The sequence below is a fragment of the Uloborus diversus genome, chromosome 5 (assembly GCF_026930045.1).
Source record: "Uloborus diversus isolate 005 chromosome 5, Udiv.v.3.1, whole genome shotgun sequence".
Classification (NCBI taxonomy): domain Eukaryota; kingdom Metazoa; phylum Arthropoda; class Arachnida; order Araneae; family Uloboridae; genus Uloborus; species Uloborus diversus.
Window position 1 is genome coordinate 20280584 of NC_072735.1, and position 23852 is coordinate 20304435.

At 33.8% G+C, this 23852-nt stretch overlaps 1 protein-coding gene across 1 annotated transcript in view; it reads right to left on the bottom strand.

The window, feature by feature from the left end:
• LOC129222824 (major facilitator superfamily domain-containing protein 4A-like) overlaps positions 1-23852 on the bottom strand; it is a 64886-nt gene that overhangs the window by 5880 nt on the left and 35154 nt on the right. The window contains exons 2-10 of the mRNA XM_054857375.1: positions 22619-22814; positions 20990-21202; positions 19202-19319; positions 17404-17504; positions 17117-17209; positions 12132-12212; positions 11391-11538; positions 9419-9489; positions 8218-8335 (exon numbers count right to left, since the gene is read on the bottom strand). Coding sequence (XP_054713350.1) covers positions 8218-8335; positions 9419-9489; positions 11391-11538; positions 12132-12212; positions 17117-17209; positions 17404-17504; positions 19202-19319; positions 20990-21202; positions 22619-22814 — 1139 coding nt within the window. The remainder of the gene's footprint in view (positions 1-8217; positions 8336-9418; positions 9490-11390; positions 11539-12131; positions 12213-17116; positions 17210-17403; positions 17505-19201; positions 19320-20989; positions 21203-22618; positions 22815-23852) is intronic.

The following is a 23852-nucleotide window of genomic DNA, read 5'->3' on the forward strand; positions in this document are numbered from 1 at the left end:
TTTTTTTATTTTTTTGGACCGAAGGTCGGAAACTTTTTTAACACATCTTCTATTATTCAACCATAACACAGTTCCATGATTGTTGCGTGCAATTCAGGAAATCTTGTCACTTTTGTTTAACTCCGAAATTAACTACTTACACAAGTGTTCCCACGCTCCTCAAAAAGTCAATGTCTGCTTTATATATACATAAAAAAAACAAGGGCCTTAAGAAATGCTTTTTTTTTTTTTTTTTGCATGCAAGCTGTAAAAAAAAATAGCTAAAAATCTTAACTTTCATTCATATTTGAAGCCACGTCGTACATTTTTTTTGGAAATTTCTGTACATCAGAGCCAGACGGACATAAGTTCAAAAATTGCGATTTTCCGTTTATTAGTGCACTGTATGTAGAATCCTATTCTGCATCGAGCTAAGGGAACTTAATTCTTTAAAAAAAAAAAAATCCTTTTCAATTACTTATGTTAAAAGAGGGCACGTGTCTCATTTTTCGCATGCGCCAGAAAAAGTTTTTCCTCTCTCCTGTAAAATTACTATGAAGTGAATTACTTCCTTCTGGCTCTGAGGTACAGATCTTATTTTGAACTGTAGATGCATGTAAATCAACTAAGGTGTCGAATGTTATTCCTGCACTGCAGGGAAGGCTGAAAGAAGTAGACGACCCTCTTTTCTCTGTAGTGCAGTGGTTCTCAGTACTGGGGGACCACTTGACACCCTTCCAAATCCTAAGCGGACCACATACGATAGAAATAATATTTTCACATCAATTATATTAGATGAAGTGAGATGAATCCAAATGTTTTCTTTAATCAAGTTAATTAAAACTATAAAAATGATATGGATTGATTTTCATTAGCTGTTCGCGGACCAGATGGAAATTGTGCGCGGATTACAGATTGAAAATCACTGCTCTAGTGTTATAGACAGCCGGTAAGTTTCGCAATGGGGACGTTTCCAAAATTTTAAAAGTATTTTTTTCTGAAAGAACATGCTTAAAAACATAGGATCTGACCATTTTTAAAATAATTTGTTTAAGTTTAATATTTTTAAAAAATTACTTAAATCGGCTCACTTTCGATGTTTACTCTTCTGTCCGATGACATCACAAATGATGAAATGCCTTTCTGTGTGGCAATCCACAGAGCAAAATATTTAATTCGCATCTTTACTCACGTGTATTGGCAACGATATGGTTGGTAGCAAGCGTAGAGCGCAATTGTAATTCGCTTCTTGATTATCATAACGTGGAATCACGGTAGAAAGATGCGGCAAAGTGCATCATTTGTGACGTCATCAAGACCACGCCTTGTTTTCAAAATCGGACATTTTAAAAAATTAATTAAAAAATAACTGTTGGAAAAATAAAAGTATTTTCTGGATCTATGTTTTTTTTCTTGCTTATTCTATCAATTTCAGTGACAAAAAGTACCACTTTTGATTGAAGGAAACAACCCCATTCTTACATTTTGTTTTTTTTCTTGAAGAAAGAGGAATATCTTTCATGTGCATCTTGTTTATCTTTTAATCATTGCATTTTTTATGTTTGAATGATTAAAACTTATAAGCAAACATTTGTTTAAACACGGGTATAGGTAACTTGCGAGAAACGGTTGATATGCCTCAGGCAACACTTTAACGTTTGACAATTTTTCACATGAAAAAGTATTTAAAATGTATTTTCTAATAAGAAAATTATTATTATCTGTGATGCTAACATGTATTCTGCAGTGGACAGCAGACGAATGCAAATTTCTCTCTCTCTCTCTTTTTTTTTTTTTTTTTTTTTGCATTTTTATTATCTGTTACATTCGGTTTTGTCATTTATTGTATTGTACTCGGTTTCCGCTGAAGAAAAAAACGTCTAATGGGATCGTTTCCAAAATTTTAAAAGTATTTTTTTTCTGAAAGAGCATGCTTAAAAACATAGAATCTGACCATTCTTTAAATAATTTGACTAAGTTTAATATTTTTAAAAAATTACTTTAGTCGGTGCGCTTTTTTTTGTTTACACTTCTGCCAATGACATCACAAATGAGGAAATGTCATTCACTGTTGCTATTCTCTGAACGTAGTATTTAATTTGCTTCTTTACTCACGTGTATACTGGCAACGATATGGTTGATAGCAAGCGTAGATTGCAATATTTAATTCGCTTTTTGATTATCATTAGAGCCGCTATATAGATAGGCCGACGCATCAGCTTAAGTTTAGCCATTTTGAATCGGATTTTCATTGTTGTGGAGCAAGGGTTACCACAGCAAAGTTTCGTGTTTCGCCGAATTTGCCGTAAATAATATTGTACTTAATACACAATTCACATGCAGCTAATAATCGCTCGCAGTGAACAATTACCAAACGCGATAACTGGCCAGAAGAGACAACCACTCAAACACGCGCTCAGGGGCCTTAATTATCATAACGTGGAATCGCGGCAGACAGATGCGCCAAAAGTACATCATTAGTGACGTCATAAAGACCACGCCTTGTTTGAAAAATCGACATTTTAAAAAATTAATTAAAAAATAACTGCTGGGAAAATTGAAGCATTTTCTGGGTCCATATTATTATTATTATTATTATTATTATTATTACTAGCAAAAATACCCGGCGTTGCCTGGGTCAGTAATAATTATTAGAAAAAATCGTTACTTGCTTTTGTTTTCTGTTTTAAGTGAAAGAATTTAAAACACATCTTTTTGACGTGATTAAAAATCGAGTTTCTTCCTTACCCATAAAACTAAAATAGCAATAAGTATAAAGAACAAAGTAGTATTGATTTAGAACCGAAAGCACTATATTTAAGCATATGCAAATTTTAAAAAACATGAAATTAATCTTCTCATGTTTAAAAAGATTAATCTGTTGATACTTTTTTTTTTTAACACGGAGTCTAAAACCTTCTCTGTATGGCTAATGAAGTACGAAGTGATTAAAAAAAAAGTAGCTGCGCTCGTAATCCCCTTATACTTGCTTTAGTTATTTCGGGAGATTTCAATCATTGTGGCTCTTGGTGCGATTTTACCGAATTTGCGAAAGTCGTTTCGGGGTACCTTCGATGATGCACCCCCATTCTTTCCTTACTTTGTAAAACGATATGATATTAATTTTCGTTACAGAGATATCGTCGCCAGATGCTGAGATATTTTTGGTCACCATAAAATGGCGCTAAACAGTTTCATCCGAAATGTTACCAAAATAAGTAATAAAATTTGGTGATTGTTTGAAATTGTGCAAAAAGGAAAATTAATGGAAGTTTTTGTGCTGTTTATGGATTTGCCTAATTTAGTTGCTGGATTATTTAACACAGTAAAAAAAGTCTTTTGAAAATTCTTTGATTGGCGATATTTTGTTTACATGGTGAAAGCTGAGAAACATTATGACGTAGTCTTCGGCTTCAAAAACAGCAACGTTGAAAAAACTGCCAAATGCATCAGCTACGGAAATCTTTCTGCAAAAATTTTGGCGATCTGCTGGTTGTTTGGATAATGAGTAAGTGTTCAATCAGCATAAACAATAATAAAAACCATTAATTACATTAAAGTTCCGTTTAAATGGAAAATCATCAGCCAAATCATGTATTATTTGCCAATCTTGTGCAAAAAACTTACTTCAAGATTTGACTTGAGAAAAGCCTTGAACAATCACGAAAAGCAAAGAAAGTCAACAATACAACAATTGTCGCTATCGACAGGGAGTTGAGATGATACACTAAATACTGTATTGAGTTGAGGAAAGCCTTCGAACATGGATCTAAAAAGCTCATAACTCGTTTTTTATTCTACTTAGAAATTTCGAACAGGTGCCATCTTCAGCAGAAAAATCAGAGCTTTCGATGGAGATATAATGTAAATATGTGCAAGTATTTTTTCATACCAATATTAGAGAATTTATACAAAAATTGTGTTTTATTGCCCCCCTAAGGGGGTTTTGCCCCCCCATAACGGGACGAAAACTACCCTATGTGTTATTCTGATGCATAAGCTATATTATTGTAAAGTTTCATCAAAATCCGTTCAGTAGTTTTTGCGTGAAAGAGTAACAAACATCCATACATCCATCCATACATCCATACATCCATCCATACAGACAAACTTTCGCATATATAATATTAGTAAGATTATTATTTGCTTATTCTATCAATTTCAGAGACTAAAAGTAGTATTTTTGACTGAAGGAAACAACCCCATTCTTTCATTTACCTATTGTTAGTATTGAATATAAAACGCGTTTCTCCAAAAATTTTAAAAACGTATTCCTGCGGATACTGCCGTTTATCTGCCCACTGCAGTATTATCTACTCTCGCTCGCCTTTGAATTCGGGAATAGTTTACGAAAATATCACGTATCAGAAATTACTCAAATATTTTAAAGGAAAAAGAGGACTTTTCAAAATCAGCAAACAATTCAGTGAGTTTTCATTCATTTGAGAAGATTAATTCATGCACATAAACTTATTTTCTCTTTAAATGTTTGTTACATTTCACACGAAAATGAGAAGTTGAAAGATTTTATGTATTTTTCAATTTGGAAGAGGTATATGTAACCAAAAAATCAAACAATTTTCGAACTAAACTTATCCCGCGTTTTGAAGCGCGACATACTTGGGGGAGAGAAAAATAAAATAGCTATCTTTTCTTCAAAAACTTGGTATTTTTACAATCAAATGCATTTTTAGAAACTTTTTTTTTTTCAATACTTTTAACGGTGATTTTTTCCGTGTATCATTTTTTTAATAACTGATTTGGGATATCACTGACGCGTGGTAATGATTTAAATGGGGTTGTTTCCTTCAGTCAAAAGTAGTACTTTTAGTCACTGAAATTGATAGAGTAAGCAAAAAAACAATAACATGGACCCAGAAAATTCTTTCATTTTCCCAACAGTTATTTTTAATTAATTTTTTTAAATGTCCGATTTTTCGAACAAGGCGTGGTCTAGATGACGTTACAAATGATGATTTTTGGCGCATCTTTGTACCGCGTTTCCACGTTATGATAATCAAGAAGCGAATTAAAGTTGCGCTCTATGCTTGCTATCAACCATATCGTTGCCGATACACGTGAGTAAAGATGCGAATTAAATATTTTGCTCTCTGAATGGCAACACAGAATGGAATTTCCTCATTTGTGATGTCATCGGCAAGAAATGTAAACAATAAAAGATCACCGATTTAAGTAATTTTTTAAAAATATTAAACTTAACGAAATTATTTAAAAAATGGTTAGATCCTATGTTTTTAAGCATGTTCTTTCAGAAAAAAATACTTTTAAAATATTGTAAACGACCCCATTCTTGTTTTTGAAACTAAGCTTGATTTTTATATTAAATTCAGCATGAATTACTTGAGTAAAATTGTCTACTAATTAAAACTTATAACAAGCAATAGCATATATTTGTTTCAAATCTTAAACTGAAAAATTACGTCTAAAAACAATTACGTTTAAATTTAATAAACATTTGAATTAATAACTAGATCTGAATTTATTTTTAGTAAAGTAACATTAAATAAGAGTAACTTTCAGTACTATTTTGTTGATTTGTTTCCACAGATGGAAAATTTAAACTTAAATAAAAATAACTTTGACCTTCAGGGATGACTTGTATATTCTTCACGAACAAAAATTCCAGTGAATGTTAAGTCGCGCTACTATATTGGGGGGGGGGGGGGGGGGGGGGGGGGGGGGGGGGGGATTATATTTCGCAATTCAACCCATTTCATGAACATTTTCTCTTTTTTTTCTTTTCACTCTAAAGATGCACTCTGTTCACTACAATACCTAGCGAAAATAACGAAAATATGATAAAATGTTTTTGAAATCGGTAAATTTGAGTCACGCATTTTTTACTGCATGTTCGTTTCCTTGTAGTAGTGGTCTTGTAGCAGTGAAAAACGTTTGACAGTACTTAATCGGAATTTTTGTTTTCTTCTTTTTCTTTTCCTTTTTTTTTGAATTGTTTGTATTCATTTCAAAGACAATTTGTTGTAGAAGCACAACATTACTCCAAAAGTGCATCGAAATGTTCAGGTAACGAATGGTTTGCTTACTGTGTAGTAGGGTGGTTCGAAACAATCGATTTCTTCATTTCGGAATCGCGTTACCTCCCGAAAGTTTTAGTTTGGTATCCTTAATTGGGGAAAAATAATTAAATAAATCTAAGATGCCATCTTCAGTTCGCGCATGAGGCTGAAAGTTTGGAAAAAAAGGTAAAAATTAAAATTTTCAGAAAATAATTTTTTTTCATGATTCAACAGCCATCATAAATTGTCAGCATACAGCGTAGTTTAAACCTAAAAAATATTTTATAGCTTTTCATAAGATTATACGCCTTTCGCTTATACGCCTTTGATTGGGCAGGAGATTTTAGCGCAGTTTAAGGCGTATGCGCAAACGAAAAATCTTATGTAAAAGCTATAAAATATTTTTTTAGGTTCAAACTACGCTATATACTGACAATTTATGGCTGTTGCGTTATAAAAATATTTAAAAAAAAAAACTAATTTTATTAATTTTTGAAAAATTCAATTTTTAGCATATTTTTCAAACTTTCAGTCATGCTCGAACTGAAGATGTCAACTTAGATTTTTTTTGAGCAATCACGATTGCTTATTGCTTTTATTTGACTGTTTTTGGCGTCCTATCATTTTATTTTCCCACCTCCACCCTCCGCACCATCACCGTCGACCGGCACCTCACGATGCTGCTCCTAGAGCGAAAGTCGTCTCCAGGTTGCGTCAATATCCTACACTTACATGCATACATACACAACTACACGCACACACACAAACACATATACACACAAACACATACACACACATACACCTACACACATAAACACACATACACCTACACACATACACAAACATACACAGACAATTACATACAGACACCTACACATACACACACACAAACACATACACACACATACAAACAACTACCCACACATTCATGCCTGCACACAGACACAAACACATATGCCTACACACACATACACATACCCCCCCCCCATACACACACATTCATACACACAACTACTCACACACGTATGCCTGCACACAGACACAAATACACATGCCTACACACACATACACATACCCCTACACACAACACACATACCCCCCCACACACAAACACATACACCTACATACACACACTCGTGATTGCGAAAAACATAATTTGAATTCAAGATGTCAAAATTCAAATTATTATTATTTTTATTATTTTTTTCCCTAATTGAGGATACCAAATTACAACTTTTGAGAGGTAACACGATTCTAAAATTAAGAAATCGATGTTTTTCGAACCACCCTACTGTGTAGCTTGTATTCTTACGTGGTAGCCTTCCACTAAAAAGCCGCTACTTTGTCCCGCTCGTGTCAGCTCATACATTTCATCAAAAAAGTAATAATTTTAAAAGGGGATGAACAAAATGTTTTGCTTAAGAAAGAACACATACGATTATGATTTCTCATGCAACAAAATTTTGCTCATTACCAATTTAAACTATTATTTTTAATGCAATACATAAAGTGTCACGTGAGCGAAAAAATGCCCGTTTTTTCATGGAATGGTCCAGATCAGTGGCTCACACAAGGGGGTCCGAACCCCTCCCGTCGACCTTGAGCTTTTTTTTTATTGGCTATAATGCTGTGTATGTGGAACGAAAAATAATTCCAATCAAAAATAACAATAATTTCACTTTTAATTTGTGAAAAATAAAATTTATTTTATCTTTCTCCCCTTGCAAAATCGATCTTTATGTGAAAATAAACTGTTCTGTAACGCTGATTTTGCTTCGCTGTTTTTATTTTTAATTATGAGTATTTTTAATTATGAAAGTAAGTACATTCACTCTTGTACTTTCTGGTATTTTAATCAGCTATTTCTTATTATTAAATTAACTTTGTTAACTAATGCTAAGTATATTTATTCAATGGTTGTTTTGAGATGTTTTTTGTTGTCAGCAATCGATAAAAACAAACAAATATGATTGGATGCGTGTTAGAGTATAGTATGAGAATGATGGACCTTTGATCATCGACCCCCCCCCCCCCCCTCCACGAACTTTGAAAAATTACTGTGTGCGCCACTGGTCCAGATAATAGACTAAATCATTGTCAAATAGTTTTTGCTACTCTTAAAATATACAACTTTACTGTGCGTAACAACCGTTGAGAGATATTTTTTGAAATCGCGTATGTAAAGAAAACTAACCCTTACTTTCAGGCTTGAGTAAGGTCAGTCCTGCTAACCACAGTGACATGTACACAATGGTGGAGATAAAACACAGTATCATTCCGATTACGAGGAAGCTCGTTGGTCCAGACAAGTAAAACACCTGAAACAAAAAGTGCAATTAATTATGTGCAGAGTTAGCATCAAAGAATATCCCGGTCTTAAAAATATATATTTTATAAACTACTAGTGGTACCCCGCACGGCTTTGCCCGTAATAGAAAAATTAAAAGGTCTTTTGGTTCGCCTGTGTATTTACAAATAATGTATGGTGAATTTTCTCGCCAATTGGCTTGTACCCATGGTAAGGTTCCACGTTATGATAATTTCGTATCTCGCCAATTGGCTTGTGCCCATGTTACAGTTCCACGTTATGATAATTTCGTAAATTACTCGTCCATCTTAGGATAATTTTGTTCTTAAAATTGGAATCGAAAAAGAACCACATCGAATTTTTAAAAAATCGTTTCTAGGTGCACACCCCCATGCTATAAAACTTTGTGCCAAATTTCATGAAAATCGGTCGAACGGTTTAGTTGCTATGCGCGTCACAGAGATCCTGACAGACAGACAGAGATCCGGACAGAGAGACTTTCAGCTTTAGCATTAGTAACTAGTGGTACCCGCACGGCTTTGCCCGTAGTTAAAATTTTAAAGGTCATTCGGTTCGCCTGTATATTTACAAATAATGGATGACGAATTTCTCGCCTATTGGCTATGTTCATTCGCTCTCCCATTCCACGTCATGATAATTTCGTAATTTACTCGTCCATCTTATGATAATTTTGCTCCGGAAAATGTTCTTAAAATTAGAATAGAAAAAGAACCACATCGAATTTTCGAAAAATCCCTTCGAAGTGCACACCCCCATGCTACAAAACTAACTTTGTGACAAATTTCATGAAAATCGGGCCGAACGGTCTAGGCGCTATGCGCGTCACAGAGATCCAGTCATCCTACAGACATCCTCCAGACAGAGAGACTTTGAGCTTTATTATTAGTGAAGATAAAGAAGATAAAGAAGATGTATCATTTATAGTGGTAAGTGTAATAGTTCATAAAATATAAATTTTTAAAACCGGGATATTATTTTATGCTAACCCTGTATATGTATAAATGCATTTATTCTATTTTGGGTTTTTCTATAAAGCATATTGTGGTAAAAAGAGAATGTTAAAATATCTTACGTGACCAACTATAACAGGAAGTGTCATTTCTCCGACTGCAGCTCCAAATACCAGAAAACTGGTTGTACTGGCTATAAACAAGAAAAAGAAGAGATTTAATGTGTTAAAAGTACAAGCACTAAAAATAATCATGGACGAGGTATTTTTTGTGAAAGTAAAGGAAGATAAAAATATCGGCCAGCATTATAAATGTAACATTATGGCAGAAATGGTACACATGCCGCTGATGAGCGATATTATGGCGGACATTATACTCTTCCATCCCGTGTTGATGACCGATATTAAAGCAAGTGTGATAACACATGCCGCTGATGAGCGATATTAAGGCAAATGGTACAAATACATGCCACTGATAAACAATATTTAGTCAAATACAAGCTGTTGATGACCGACATCATGGCATAAGCATTACACATATACAGGGTGTTCCGTTTTAACGTACAAGACCTTTATTTTCGCAACCGTTAGTCCGATATGTATACTTCCAATTGCAAAAATGTTCAAATTCAAAGGCAGAGTTAAGACGTTGAAAGTTTGAAGTAAAATTAAAAATACGTCAAAAAATACGAAATTTATTTTTATTTTTTTTATACGGGCCCTAGGTCCCCTAACTTATATTTAAGGGAATAATCTCCGTTGAAAAATAATTCCAACACAAAAAGTTTGACATTAGTACGACTGATATTCACCGAGATATGAAACGGCAGCGTTTTGTGACTTACACCACTTTTTCACTCGCCATCAATAACGCCTTTTGGGGGAAAATATAGCGGTTAACAAGTGTTTGGAATTATATGTGTGTACAGAGTGGTTTTTCAAATTGTTCGAGGTTTTGTGGTATGTTTTTGCGTATCACGGCATGACATATGCATTTATTTTTTAATTACAATGAAAATTATAAATACCTTGCTTTTCTTACTTTGACGACCTGTCATTCTTCTGAAAGGGCGATAAGTTCCACTCTCATCTTCTGTATGGACCCTTAAAACTTAGAAATGGAATACCTCCTTGATATTTTGTCGCACAAATGTCAAGTTTTTTGAGTCAGTAACAGTTTTCAATGGAGATTATTTCCCTAAATATTAGTTAGAGTACCTAGAGTTCGCATAAAAAAATTAAATTTTGTATTTTTTGACTTATTTTTATTTTTACTTCAAACTTTCAATGTCTTAACTTCGCATCTGATTTTGAACATTTTCGCAGTTGAAAGTATGCATCTAGGAATAACGGTTGCGAAAATAAAGATATTGCAGGTTAAAACGGAACACCCTGTATATCGTTGATAAGCGATATCCTGACAAATGTGATACATTACGTACCACTGATGAGCGAAATTTAAACAAATATGGTACAAATGCAAGCCGCTGATGAGTGACATTAGGACATAAACGTTGCACATACATGTTGATGAGCGATATCGTAACAAATATGGTACAAATACAAGCCGCTGATGAGCGTCATTAGGGTATAAACGTTGCACATACATGTTGATGAGCGATATTATTACAAATATGGTACAAATACAAGCCGCTGATGAGCGACATTAGGGTATAAACGTTGCACATACATGTTGATGAGCGATATCGTAACAAATATGGTACATTGGCATACCCCTGATGAGCGATATAACGACAAATATGGTATACATTATATACCGCCGTTGAGCGCTCTTATGGTAACTATGGTATATGCATGCCGCTTCTGATAGTAATGTGAAAACTAATTTTTAACGTTAGAACATATCAGTAAACAACAAAGAGCCCACCAAAAAATTACTTTCTTTTAATAAAGTTGCAACAACGCTGCATACGATTTTTTCTGGACTTTTTGAATATTTTTGGACTCTTGGACCTGGTCCAGCTTTGCTATGGGTGAGGAAGTACCAGCATCACGATTTTAAACTTAAACAAGACAACTTTTTTAAAAATATTCCTCATCATTGTTTTTTCTTTTAAAGCTTTAAATTACTTACGGGTGACATGGATGTATTGCTCTGTGAGAGAAAGCGCTGTGGGGAATACACTACTCATGAAAATTCCAAGCATGCATGTTCCAAGGATCAGCATCACTTGACTGTATCGCAGTGCCAACATTAGTAGAAGTCCGACGCTACAGCCAATCTGGAAAAGTATAAATTTTCTTAAGGGTCAATCTTTAAGTAAAATGAATTTCACAGTATGAAAAATAGCCCAAATTGTTCGTCAAACTAATGTTGAAAAAGTTTGACAAATGCACGCATCATTCACCTCATAATCGTAATCGATTAATATGTGTGTGCATCTAATAATATGTTTTCTGTAATCGTAATCGGCGCATCATAATTGAAATCAGTTACATTTTTACCAATCGTAATGGTTTATCCCCCGCTTTGCCGACATTCAAAATTTCCTCTCCCCTTACATATATCAAAAGGTAAGATTGAAACTGAGAAACGGAGGAAGGAAATTTGGTGTCGGCGAAACTGGGGGACACCATCATGATTACTTTTTAGCAAATGATTGTAATCGTAATCATTAACGTCATCTCCTTTTTTCATGCTTGTAATCATAATCGATTACGATTTCTTGTAATTGACGATACACTTATTAAATATTGGAAAAATTGAGTCACTGAAAATGGTTTGTGAGAAAACCTTTCAACTGAAAGCTTCAAAAATTTACCGAGCAACTTGTGGGAAAGAGCTTCAAAGTGATTTTATAATATTTTTACTTACGATGTTCCAAAAAAGCATAAAAGACGGTGAAAGCTTTGTTGCTAATGCTATTGATAGCAATCTTCCTGTAGCAAACATACCCTAGAAAAGAAAAAGTGAAAAAGTTTAAGAATGGACTTAACAGATTCAAGACAACAAGCTTTATAAGTTGATTGTATTAAAATTGCACCTCTAAACTCTACGGGCTACACCATATATTCATATTTCTGTAACTTAGTGAAAAGTTAAGAAGTTTTGTTCGTCAGAGCATGTGCATTTGAATACTGCTCTACTTCACTCCCCCCCCCCCCTCCTCAAAACTTATATTGTGACAGAACAGCTACTTTTTCAATCATAAAATACTATGTTTCTTTACCAACCACACTTCTTTTCACGCAAAATATTTTTTTCTACCAAATATACGTTAAATATGTAAGCGCTGAAAATAATTATTCTTCTCCCCAAGTAAATGGGTCATTCTCCAGAAAACGTAGCTTTTGAACGCAAATGTTTTTCAATTTCGAAACCTTTTGTTTTCTTTTTTTTTTTCGTTCTTACATGAAAATGTTACCTACAAGAAGTAACCATAAACAATGGCCCAGCTACGTTCTAATTATTTTACTCATAAATAAAAATAAATGAAAAAATACCTTGTTCATAGAAATTTAAAAAAAAAAAAAGAAAAACTTTTAATATTTAAAACTCGACAATTTAATATCAAAGTAGTAATTTTGTTCATTGTACAAACAATCAGCTAATTTAATGATTAGTGGGAATATAATATTAAGCTCTCAATTAAAGTACGGCTTAGTTAGTAGTTTCAAATGTATGTTAAAAAATAGTATTTAGTAAATTTGAGGATATACTGGCAGTTTATAATTTTGGTAGAATGCTATTATTGATGTATTTCTTCTCCATTATTTATTTTCACCTCAGAAATAATGACATTTATAAAGTCTGTCACGGAGGTGAAAACTTGTTCACTTCTTTTTTTACATTAATTTTCATCCCTGAAATTCAAGTTCACCGAGGTGAGAAGTCAGAATACCCATATTAAGTTTTTGAAGCCAAATCTATTATTTTATTTGTTGACAAAAATCTCATAACTTCAATTATGGTTGAAAATAAACAAGGGAGCTCCCTTGTATCATGGAAAATAAAATTTGATGTCACCACTGCCACGTGTTAATGAGGAATGGCATTTTGAATTTAGGTAACAAAGGTGAGAATTTATTGTGTGACATGATTTCTTATCCTACTAAAACAAACTAAAACACAATAATAAAAAATTAAATATACTTAAATAATTAGCATTTGAGACACTTGTGAAAGGAATAATCAATGAAAACATATATACTTTTAATTGAACAAGTTATTGAGCAATATAAACAGTCACACAAGGTTTGTGACATGCCACGGAGTTGAGAATTCACATGTTGTGACTTGTGAACCAAAAATATACTAAAATAAAAATTATTATTAAAAAATTGTTGGCAGGTTTAAATAGATATACTTTTGATAAAATTAAAAAGCATTGTTAAATGAATTGTTCCTTAAAGATTTTACTGTAAAAGGCGTGTGATAGAAAAGGTACACTTTTTGAAGAATGATTCAAATATATTTTATCCCAAATAAAAGTGAATTCGTTTCAGGGACATCTGTTCTGCACAAGGATTGGAAAAGTTTTCGCCTAAGACTGTGATCTATATGAAATACACCGCCAGCTCAGTCATTTCAGCCGAGGACTGCAGTTTCGTGCTTATTAGCACTCATCAGCCCGGCATAGGAAAGTGACTGAGCTGGAGATGGAAAACCTCTTAAGGAAGCCAAAAGTGCCAAACAAACTGGTACAGTAAAACCTGTGAAGTTGACCACCCTTGTAAGTTGACCGCTTTTTTCAGGCATGGAATTAGCCCTTATCATATAAACCAACCTCTGTAAGTTGACCACCTGTTTAAGTTGACCACTAAAGTAGTACACCGCGAGTGGTCAACTTATATAGGTTTCACTGTAACTAATAAAGAATAAGCACAGACCAGACGAGTGACCAAAGCAATGGTTCGGTTCAACTCGAAGATTGAAGGCAAGTCATGCTATATTCAGTAAATTACCGCCCATTAGCAAGGGCTAAAGCAGAAATACATGAAATACACCGCCATCTCAGTTATTTCCAGCCGAGGACTGCAGTTTCGTGCTTATTATCACTCATTAGCCCGTCATAGGAAAGTGACTGAGCTGGAGATGGAAAACCTCTTAAGGAAGTTCCTTAAGAGGTTAACTCCCGGATTTCCGAGCTGTCAGACCCTCGTCCGTCCACTGCTTCCAAACACGCATGATTGTGCTGCTGTTACGCTGCACACGAGCGGCTACTGCACGATAAGACAATCCAGCTTCACGAAGGCCGACGATTTTGCCCCGTTCAAACTCCGAAATTTGCTCAAATTTCGCTTTCTTTCGTCGAAGAGGCATAGTAAAGATTCAGTTAACGTTTACTCTAGCATTCACACACGCCTCGCTACAGCCGTATATTTATATTCGGGTCGATCCGCCGTTCAGAGGGCGCTGCTCAGCATATATATATATATATATATATATATAAGGTCTGGTGGAGGAAAGTGGTCAATGGGGTAAAGTGGTCATAATTCAAATAAATGGCTATAGCTTGGAAATTAATGTTCGAATAAATGTGAAAATTTTATTTTAGGGTGGTGCATTTATAAACTATATTTTGAATACAAAATTTTACAACTGGCAAAATTTTATTTGGTAAAAAAAAATATTTTGCGTAAATATGAAAATTCTTAAAATCTAAACACCATTTTTAACTTCCTTGGGAAATTTTGTTTGTTAGAATTATGAACAGATTGACTGCACAAGAAGCTTCCTACATGTCTCAAGAACTCTTACTCATTAGCAGTTAGCTGAATCTATTTTGAATAATTTGTTAGAACAATTTAAGTAAGATGGGGTAAAGTGGTCATAATATTAGGCTTAACGAATATTGTTCTTCTAAAGTCACTAAATCTTTAAGTATAAGGCAGATATAAATTAAATATTAATTTCACTTAATATGTATTGTTTTTACAATGAACAGGGTTAAATATACGAGTATATGCGTATGTATACGTATATACTCGCGTAGGCACGTATATATACGTATTCACATAAATGCACCAATAAACACGTATTTGGGTACCTGCAAGTATTTTTTATCTATACAGATATACATTCGACTATACACGTATATTCCCGCTTATATACTCGTATATATACGAACAATTATATACTCAGGGAGACACGTATATACGCGTACGTACTCGAGTAGACACTTGCATACAATGTATACAGGGTGAGTCTAAACTCTTGGTCAAATTATTAAAAGGTGTTAGACGGGAGGATAAGAAGGAAGAATCATAAGAAACATCCAGAATCAAACTCAAGGCTGACGCGCTACATGCACGCAAAGCCAGAAACTGATGGATGCAAAACATGTCACAAATTTATTATACAAAGACACTTTTACACAACATTTTAGGTTTTAAGAAAATTTTAAAGTTATTGATGAAATTTGCGGCCGGCAGCTGTAATACATGCATCGCAATCACTCTGTTGCAATTACGAGACTTTTGAAAAACTTTCATCAGTCGCTGCACCTTCGTTGCATGCGTGTATTAGAACTGCTACAGGCCGTAATTTTTAACAACTGCTCTAAATATGTCTTAAAAACTAAAATGTCGGGTAAAATCATCTTTGTGTAACAAATTTGTGACCTCTTTTGCTAACGTCAGTTTCTGACCTTTTGTGCATGTAGCGCGTCAGCGACCATAAGTTCCTTATGATTCTTTGCTTCTTATCCTCCCCTTTCACACCACTTTTTCACTTGCAAAAAATCTTGGATTCATTCTGTAAGCATACATGTATATTAGCGGATATACTCGTGGATATACGTGGATACATGTACTGGTGTATATACGTAAATGCACATATATACGTCTAACAGGTATATAATCGCGTTTACACGTAAACCTACGAATATACTCGTGCTTTCCTATATATTTACGTGAGTAGACACGTACAAACACGCACTGGATATATCCACGAATTAACTCATGTATACTCGTATAAGTATGTGTGTACACTTATATATGCGTATATACGTCGACTGTACACGTATATACTCAGGTATGCACGCATATACTCGAGATACAAGCGCAAAACACGCATATGATGTTCTTTTCTACGCTTTACTTATGACGTGATACGTATATACTCGTGTAGACACGTATAACACTCCTATAGGTAATCAGGTATACATGCGTGAGTATATACGTGTATACACGTATATACTTGAGTAAGCATGTGCATGCATCTGATGTATACATGTATCTATTCATATATGAACATGTTTACTCATGTCTACACGATACGTATAGTAGACTCGTGTATACCCGTATATACTCGTACATATACTTGTAACTATAAAAATAACCGAAATATACAAAAATTAGGGTTATTTGTAACGGTTTTGCAGTTTTTTTTTAACTATGACCACTTTACCCCATGCTATGACCACTTTCCCCCATCCCATGGGGGAAAGTGGTCATAAATACAAAGGGAAATGAAAGTGTTATAAAACTACTTAAATTCAATATTTTTTTCCGGAAATGCAATGTACCGTGTTCTTTAATAATGCAATGTAAAATAACAACAAAAAAAGTTGAAGTGTTTAAAGAATTTATTGTTTTTATTATCCACCTAAGTTGAAAACCTACGATTTTATGACCACTTTACCCCACCAGACCCTATATATATATATATATATATATATATATATATATATATATATATATATATATATATATATATATATATATATATATATATATATATATATATATATATATATATATATATATATATATATATATATATATATATATATATATATATATATATATATATATATATATATATACAAAGAAAAGCAAATCACGTTTAAATCTTACCCAGAAAAGAGCATTGAGATATGCAGCGTCAGATCTATGGAATTTTGTCGGCCCTTTTACAGCATAAGTGTAAATATATCCGCCATAAGCCGCCTATAAGATAAGAGAATATTATGCCAATTCATATAATTACGCAATTATACATTTACTCACATGCACAGAGAATTTTTCTTTTACATACTTTTTTAACTTATGCTAATTTTACTTTTTATTTCGAAACTATTCAGTATTGGCTGAAAAAAGAAAAATGCTCAATGTGCGTGCTCAGCAACAATGAATACTCTTACCTGTAATCCATCGTAAAGGAACATGAGAATTGCAGATAGAACAGTCACAACCACTATTTGAAGTTGGCTTTTAGGAATGTGGTCTGAACTGTCATTATCCCCTATAAAAATGTCGGATCAATAAACTAAGGAGTGAATTTAACTAATTTTTTATTAGCACACAGTGACATTTATTAGCATCCAGTTACAACAGATTTCAAGGTACCGCTAATTTTTTTCGTTGTAAAGGGAATTTCGTTGCCATGAAATTTAAGTAATGCATTGGTAATTAAAACGGAGCGGAAAATTTAATTCGTTGAAATGATTGTTTCGTTGTACTGGTATTCGTTGTAACGGGATATCATTGGATTTTTCTAAATAATAAACATTTACCCTTTGAGTAGAAGCCCAAGTATATGGAAACTTCGTTGTAGCGGAAAAAATTGTAAAATAAATCGTATACACTTGTTTTGGGATTTCAAGGAACGCTCTTTATGGTATGGCTCTGTTAAGTTGAGTAGTGACTTTGACAATGTTTACCTCTTTGAGGGGCAGTAGGGAAGGGTAATTGGCGCTGAATCGAATTGGATTACTTTCGTAGTAGTATTGCAAAGTATTCATACTCAAATCCGTGCCAATAGCTCGTCACTGCACTCCACGAAAAGAAATAACCATTGTCAAGGTCACAGCTCAACTTATCAGAGCCACGCTATATGGGGGAAATGTTTTAAGATTCGGGATGCAAGTAGCTGTCACAGGAAATTGCTGTTCAAAGCGCAAACTTTGTTGCTGCGCAACAAAGTTTTTTTTCTCTTTTTTCCCCACACTTAATTTATATTATCAATTCATTTTTGTTTCCCTCTCAACATTTGTGATAGGGCCGGGGGGACTAAACAACCAAAGAATTAAGAAATAAAGCAATATGTGCGACCAAAAAATCTACGGACTTAAGAAAACAATCACCGCGGGTAAGGTCCATTGAAGCACAATTTACAATACAGTAGTGGTAAAAAAAAAAAAAAATGCATCACCCGCGGAGAGGAATATCATCCTGACTGCATTCAACACATAGTCAAGCATCCCGTATCCCAGATGATTTGGGGATGTATTTCTGATCAAGGAGTTGGTGGGCTTCACTTCGTGCAAGAAGCAGTAAACGCTCAGGTGTATATTGGCATTTTGGAGGAGAAATTCTTTCCTACTATCCGGGATCACTTTACTTCAGTTGCAAACGTCGTTTTCCAGGATGATTCTGCTGCGTGCCATAGGGCAAAACTGGTAAATAACAATTTAAAAACCTTTATTCTGCCATTAGACTTAAATTGACATGGGGTTAAGTAATTTTTTTTCTCTAAACTCACACGCAGGTTCAGAAATAGAAAAATGAGCATGGTGTCAGCAGCTTGCCTTGGTCCAGAAGCAGCCCCGATCTACGTAAACAATTATCGGATTCCTGCTGTTAAATGTTTATTTCATAAGTTTTGCAGAATTTCACATACATTCATCGTTAATCGGTCGACCAAAACTTCTCACATAATCCCATCGTTGTGAAAATGCGAGGGAGATGCAATTATTTATTTTTTTTTTACCAGCACTGTACAAATATACTAAAACATCTCGTTAGAGGACACTTACTTATCAAGCCGTCAAGCTCATTCGTAACAATGAATAACCTGAACTACGAGGGAGTTATTGCGCGTCTATGCTTACTAAACAGCCAACAATTTTGAAGCTAATAAGTGTTGCACTCTTTGAAAGTGACAGTTAAAGTAAGTTTCAGTGCACATTGAAAATGTATGCATAAATTTTTTGTACTCACCTCCCATATTCTCATACTCTCTGCTCAATTTATTTTCTAGTTCTGGAGCCTGTCCACCAAGCCACTGTAAGCAGTGCTTCTTGCCTACCAAAGTAAAGGCAAGTAAAACCACCGGCACCTACAAAACAGTGATACTTATTTTACAAACCTGAAACTGGAAATGGAAGAGAATCTGATTCTGAGATGGATAAGCCGATTTATTTGCTTGACTTTCAAATTTGAAAAGCTATTTTGAATTCATGTTTTGCGGCATGTTACCGAAGTCCTCCACTCGGCCTTCATATTATCTCAGCTTAAACTCCTGACAAAACTTAAGGAATAAATTGAGATAACCTACATGTAAAGATGGGCTACTTTTTACTGTTGTATACAAGAATTAAATTTTACTGTATTTAAAGTATGGGATGATATTTTGTGCGATGCAGTATTAAATTTGATCCAGTCTATAAAAATCGCACTTGCATCCAATCCGAAATCGAAGTATGTTTTAACATCTTGTTAGCTTTTTAATAGGGAAGTTGCAGCCTATTAAATGTTCATATTTTGACTATTGGATATTGTTAATTGACCCTCAAAACTAAAAAATTCACCATCGCCGAATTTTAAAACACCGTGATGGATTTTTAATGAATTTTTAATGGGCAGCCTGCCGCCGAAGATCCCTTGTTTTCGCTACGGACATTTTGGGTGCCATGATATTTTTATTTTTTAGAAATTCAATAATCCTTTTGAACACACTATGGAGACCGGATTCGTTAAAGCACAATCTAATAATCTTCCTCAAGTAACGTCAATGATGGTATTCGAATATTTCCGAGAGGGATGAGAGGTTTAATGTTCCAGAAACGCGACGAGTTAAATACGAGGAGGTAAGCCTTACGTTTTGTCTTCGAAGTCAACTGCACGTCCTTCGGCTTCTCCCGCCGCGGAAGAGCGCATGATGTCACATCTTGTGCCATTTGACGTCACAAGCGCTTGAACTTTAAAAATTAATTTAAAGAAAAACTACTTATCGTATCGCAAAAATTTTTTCACCTATGATGTGCATACATGTTACTCTATCATATAAAGATAAAATTGAAAAATCGAAAACTTCCCTATTATATAAAGTTTATGAATGATTTTTGAACATGCCTAATATTTTTGATTATTTCTGGTTTTAATTTTTTTTTTTTTTTGTAAAAATCTACAAACTTCACTCAAATACACAGATACTGCATATAGTCTGTGTTCTGTAGTTTATGAATGATTCTTGAACAGCCTTGATGCTTTATATTTTTATAGACTTCTTGTTTTATTTTTTTCCTGTGAAAATTAACAAAACTTAAAATCAAATGCACAGATACTGAATATAATCTTTGTTCTATATATAGTCCTGAAATAAATCCTTCGTTTCTACAAATTTTCTTTACATATTTTTACATGCCTATATATATATATTTACATGCTATAAATCTGTTATGTGGTGTAGTTCCATTTCTGCGCTCTAAAGAAATTTCTCTGAGCACTCAAACACTCTGCAATTTTCACGAGAAACTCGTCCTTCTTTGTTACTTAATTTTGCGATTACAACAGTGGTAGCAATTTGTTTTAGCTTAAAATGCAAAAGTAGCAATGTTAATGCGAAAGGAAAAATTTAAGTACGTGTAGGAAATATCGATTATGTGAAACTAAATGATTACTAAGCGAAATTTTCTGTAATAAACTATAACCGGGAAATCTTGTGGAATAAACTATGCCCGGGAAATTTTGCAAAGACATGTCAATCTGTATTTATGAAATACTTGCCATGGTAAGAGCCATAATGAAAAAAACGTAATCTATGTGTGTCATGCTTCTAGCTTCTTCAAGCGTGGCTGCTGGTAAAGTCTCGTTCTCAGTGTCTGGAAAAAAAGATTCCGTGGCATTGGACAGGAATGGGCTGCAATCCTCATTCAGCAAGAAGGGCTGCGCAATCATTGGGCTGATGAAGGCACCCACTCCATAGAAAAAATGGATTGCCTGAAAGAACACATAATACAATAAGATATGTATTAAAATTATGTAGAAATTTGCAGTTGGATTCTGCCAACACTACTATATAAAACAAAATGATCTCGCAAAATTTACAATATAATTTTAGGTTGGTGGTGAAAAAAAAAATCTTGATTTTCTGGTGTCACAGGTACTCAGACAACAGAATGTACTAATGTTTGAAATAAGGAATGAACAAAAAAAAAACTTTGTTTAAATCGAAAGTTGAGAAATTCGTAATTGCAAAAAGTGTACATAACTATCAAGTTGAGTATTTTAAAAAAAAAAAACATGTTATTTTATTTACGCTTTGTTAAAATAAGCTTCTGAGTAATACGGAAGTTAAACTGTCAGTTTTCGTTACTGTTCAATTAGTAATGTTCTGCCTGTTTGGCAATGTATAAAAACCGAAAACAGCTGATTGTAGATTCCGAAAAGAAGCTAGCAAAAAAGTAGTGAACTGATTATAGGTTTTAATGACAAACACGCATTCACCATGATGTTCAAAGAGGGTTTCGACCAAATCAGGGTAACTTTACCAATCAAGTCAAACAAGAATATTTCCAAAAGAACTCCGATTTTGTGGTAACTCTTTTTGAACACCTTGTGAAATGCCATCATGTAATGTATACGATTTACAAGGTCGAAACTTCAAGCATAACTTAAATTTATGTTAATTAACGAAAAATAGAATAGCGTGCAAAACCTGAAAAAGCATTAACAAAAAATAGAACAGCGTGCAAGAACTGAAAAACCTTTAACGAAAAATAGAATAGTGTGCAAGAGTTGTAAACGCATTAATAAAAATAGAATAGTAGGCAGCGTGCAAGAGCTGAAAACCATTAACGAAAAATAGAATAGTGTGCAAGAGTTGAAAACGCATTAACAAAAATAGAATAGTATGCAGCGTGCAAGAGCTGAAAAAGCATTAACGGAAAACAGAGTAGTGTGCAAGAGCTCAAAAAACCTTAACGAAAAATAGAATAGTGTGCATGAGCTGAAAAGCATTAACGCAAAACAGAATTGTGTACAAGAGCTGAAAAAGCATTAACGAAAAATAGAATAGTGTGCAAGAGCTGAAAAAGCCTTAACCAAAAATAGAATAGTGTGCAAGAGCTGAAAAAGCATTAACGAAAAACAGAATAGTGTGCAAGAGTAGCAAAAGCGTTAACGAAAAATAGAATAGTGTGCAAGAACTGAAAAAGCATTAACGAAAAATAGAATAGTGTGCTAGAGTTGAAAACGAATTAACGAAAAATAGAATAGTGTGCAAGAGCTGAAAACGCATTAACAAAAAATAGAATGTGTGCAGCAGCTGAAAAAGCCTTAATGAAAAATATAATATTGTGCAAGAGCAGAAGAAGCATTGACATAAAAACAGAATAAGAAGAGCTGAAAAAGCACCTGTAGAAAGGGAGATACATCTTTGCCGTAGATGCATATCATGGAAACGTTTGCTACCGTGTCTATAGTGCCCATGAAGAATCCCATGACTGCCAAAACCATAACGAGGGCCCACAGAGCGTTGCACAGCGGAATGGAAGCCATGGATACCGTCATCATGGCTGTGCCGACCAGCAGCATCATTTCTGAGGAAAACCTGCAAAACAATCATTTTGGATTTAGAAGAACAGTCATTTTCACAGTAAGAAAAATTTTATTTGGTGTTTTTGATGGCAGGAATTTATTAATAAATTTTGTGTGTAACAAATGTTCAAAAGGTTCGCTTAGTTTTCCTTTCATTTTTCAAGGAAATAAATAGATAAGAGTAATTTAAATTTGTGATGTAATATAATCAAAAACCCACTCTCTAACCTCCACTCCCCCCTCCCCCCCCCCAAAAAAAAAAAGCAAAATAGTTTCAACCCTCGTTTTATATGAGATTTTCAAAAAAAAAAATTGGAAGTGTAATGAAATGGAGGAAAAAAAATTGTTAATGTTAAATCTTGTACTTATAAAAAATAAAAATAAAAAATGCACTACCAACGTGTTCCAAGAAAAAAGTTCTACAGCAATCCAAACTCTAGGGTCCCAATTAAATTCTTAAAATAAAGTACGATTTTTTTAAAGCTTTTTAAATCAAACGTTTTTATTGAAATTTTTATAGTTCATATTGCTTGTAAAACTAAGTTTTATAGGACAAACTTTGAACAAAATTAGTTACACAAATGTTTTCTTTTGCAGGAATAAACTTTCTAACTTTCGTCGAATTTCCAGGAAATCGTCCACTTATGTCTAATTTTACAACTTTTCGACTTACAGATAAAACTAACCAGATCAACAAGATGGAGTTTGCACAGTAAATATCGCTAATGTAATAAAACACGGTAAGTACGAAAATTGTTTATTTACGTTTATTTGCGCACGTGTTTACGATCCTATAGCTTTCCGATTTCGAGGAGAATTTTCAGAGGCAGGTGGAAAAACAAACCCTTCGCACTTGAATTTTAAGAAAATTTCAGTTTGGTGTTATTCGTTTTGAATATAGTGCGTTGTTGATTCTATTGTTACTTTACGATTTTAAAATAATTTCCATTTGTGTTATTCATTTTTAATTACCTTTTTTTCTTGATTCTAACGTCACTTCGCGCTTTCAAAATAATTTCAAACGCGATTATTTTGAATTATTTTTGTTATT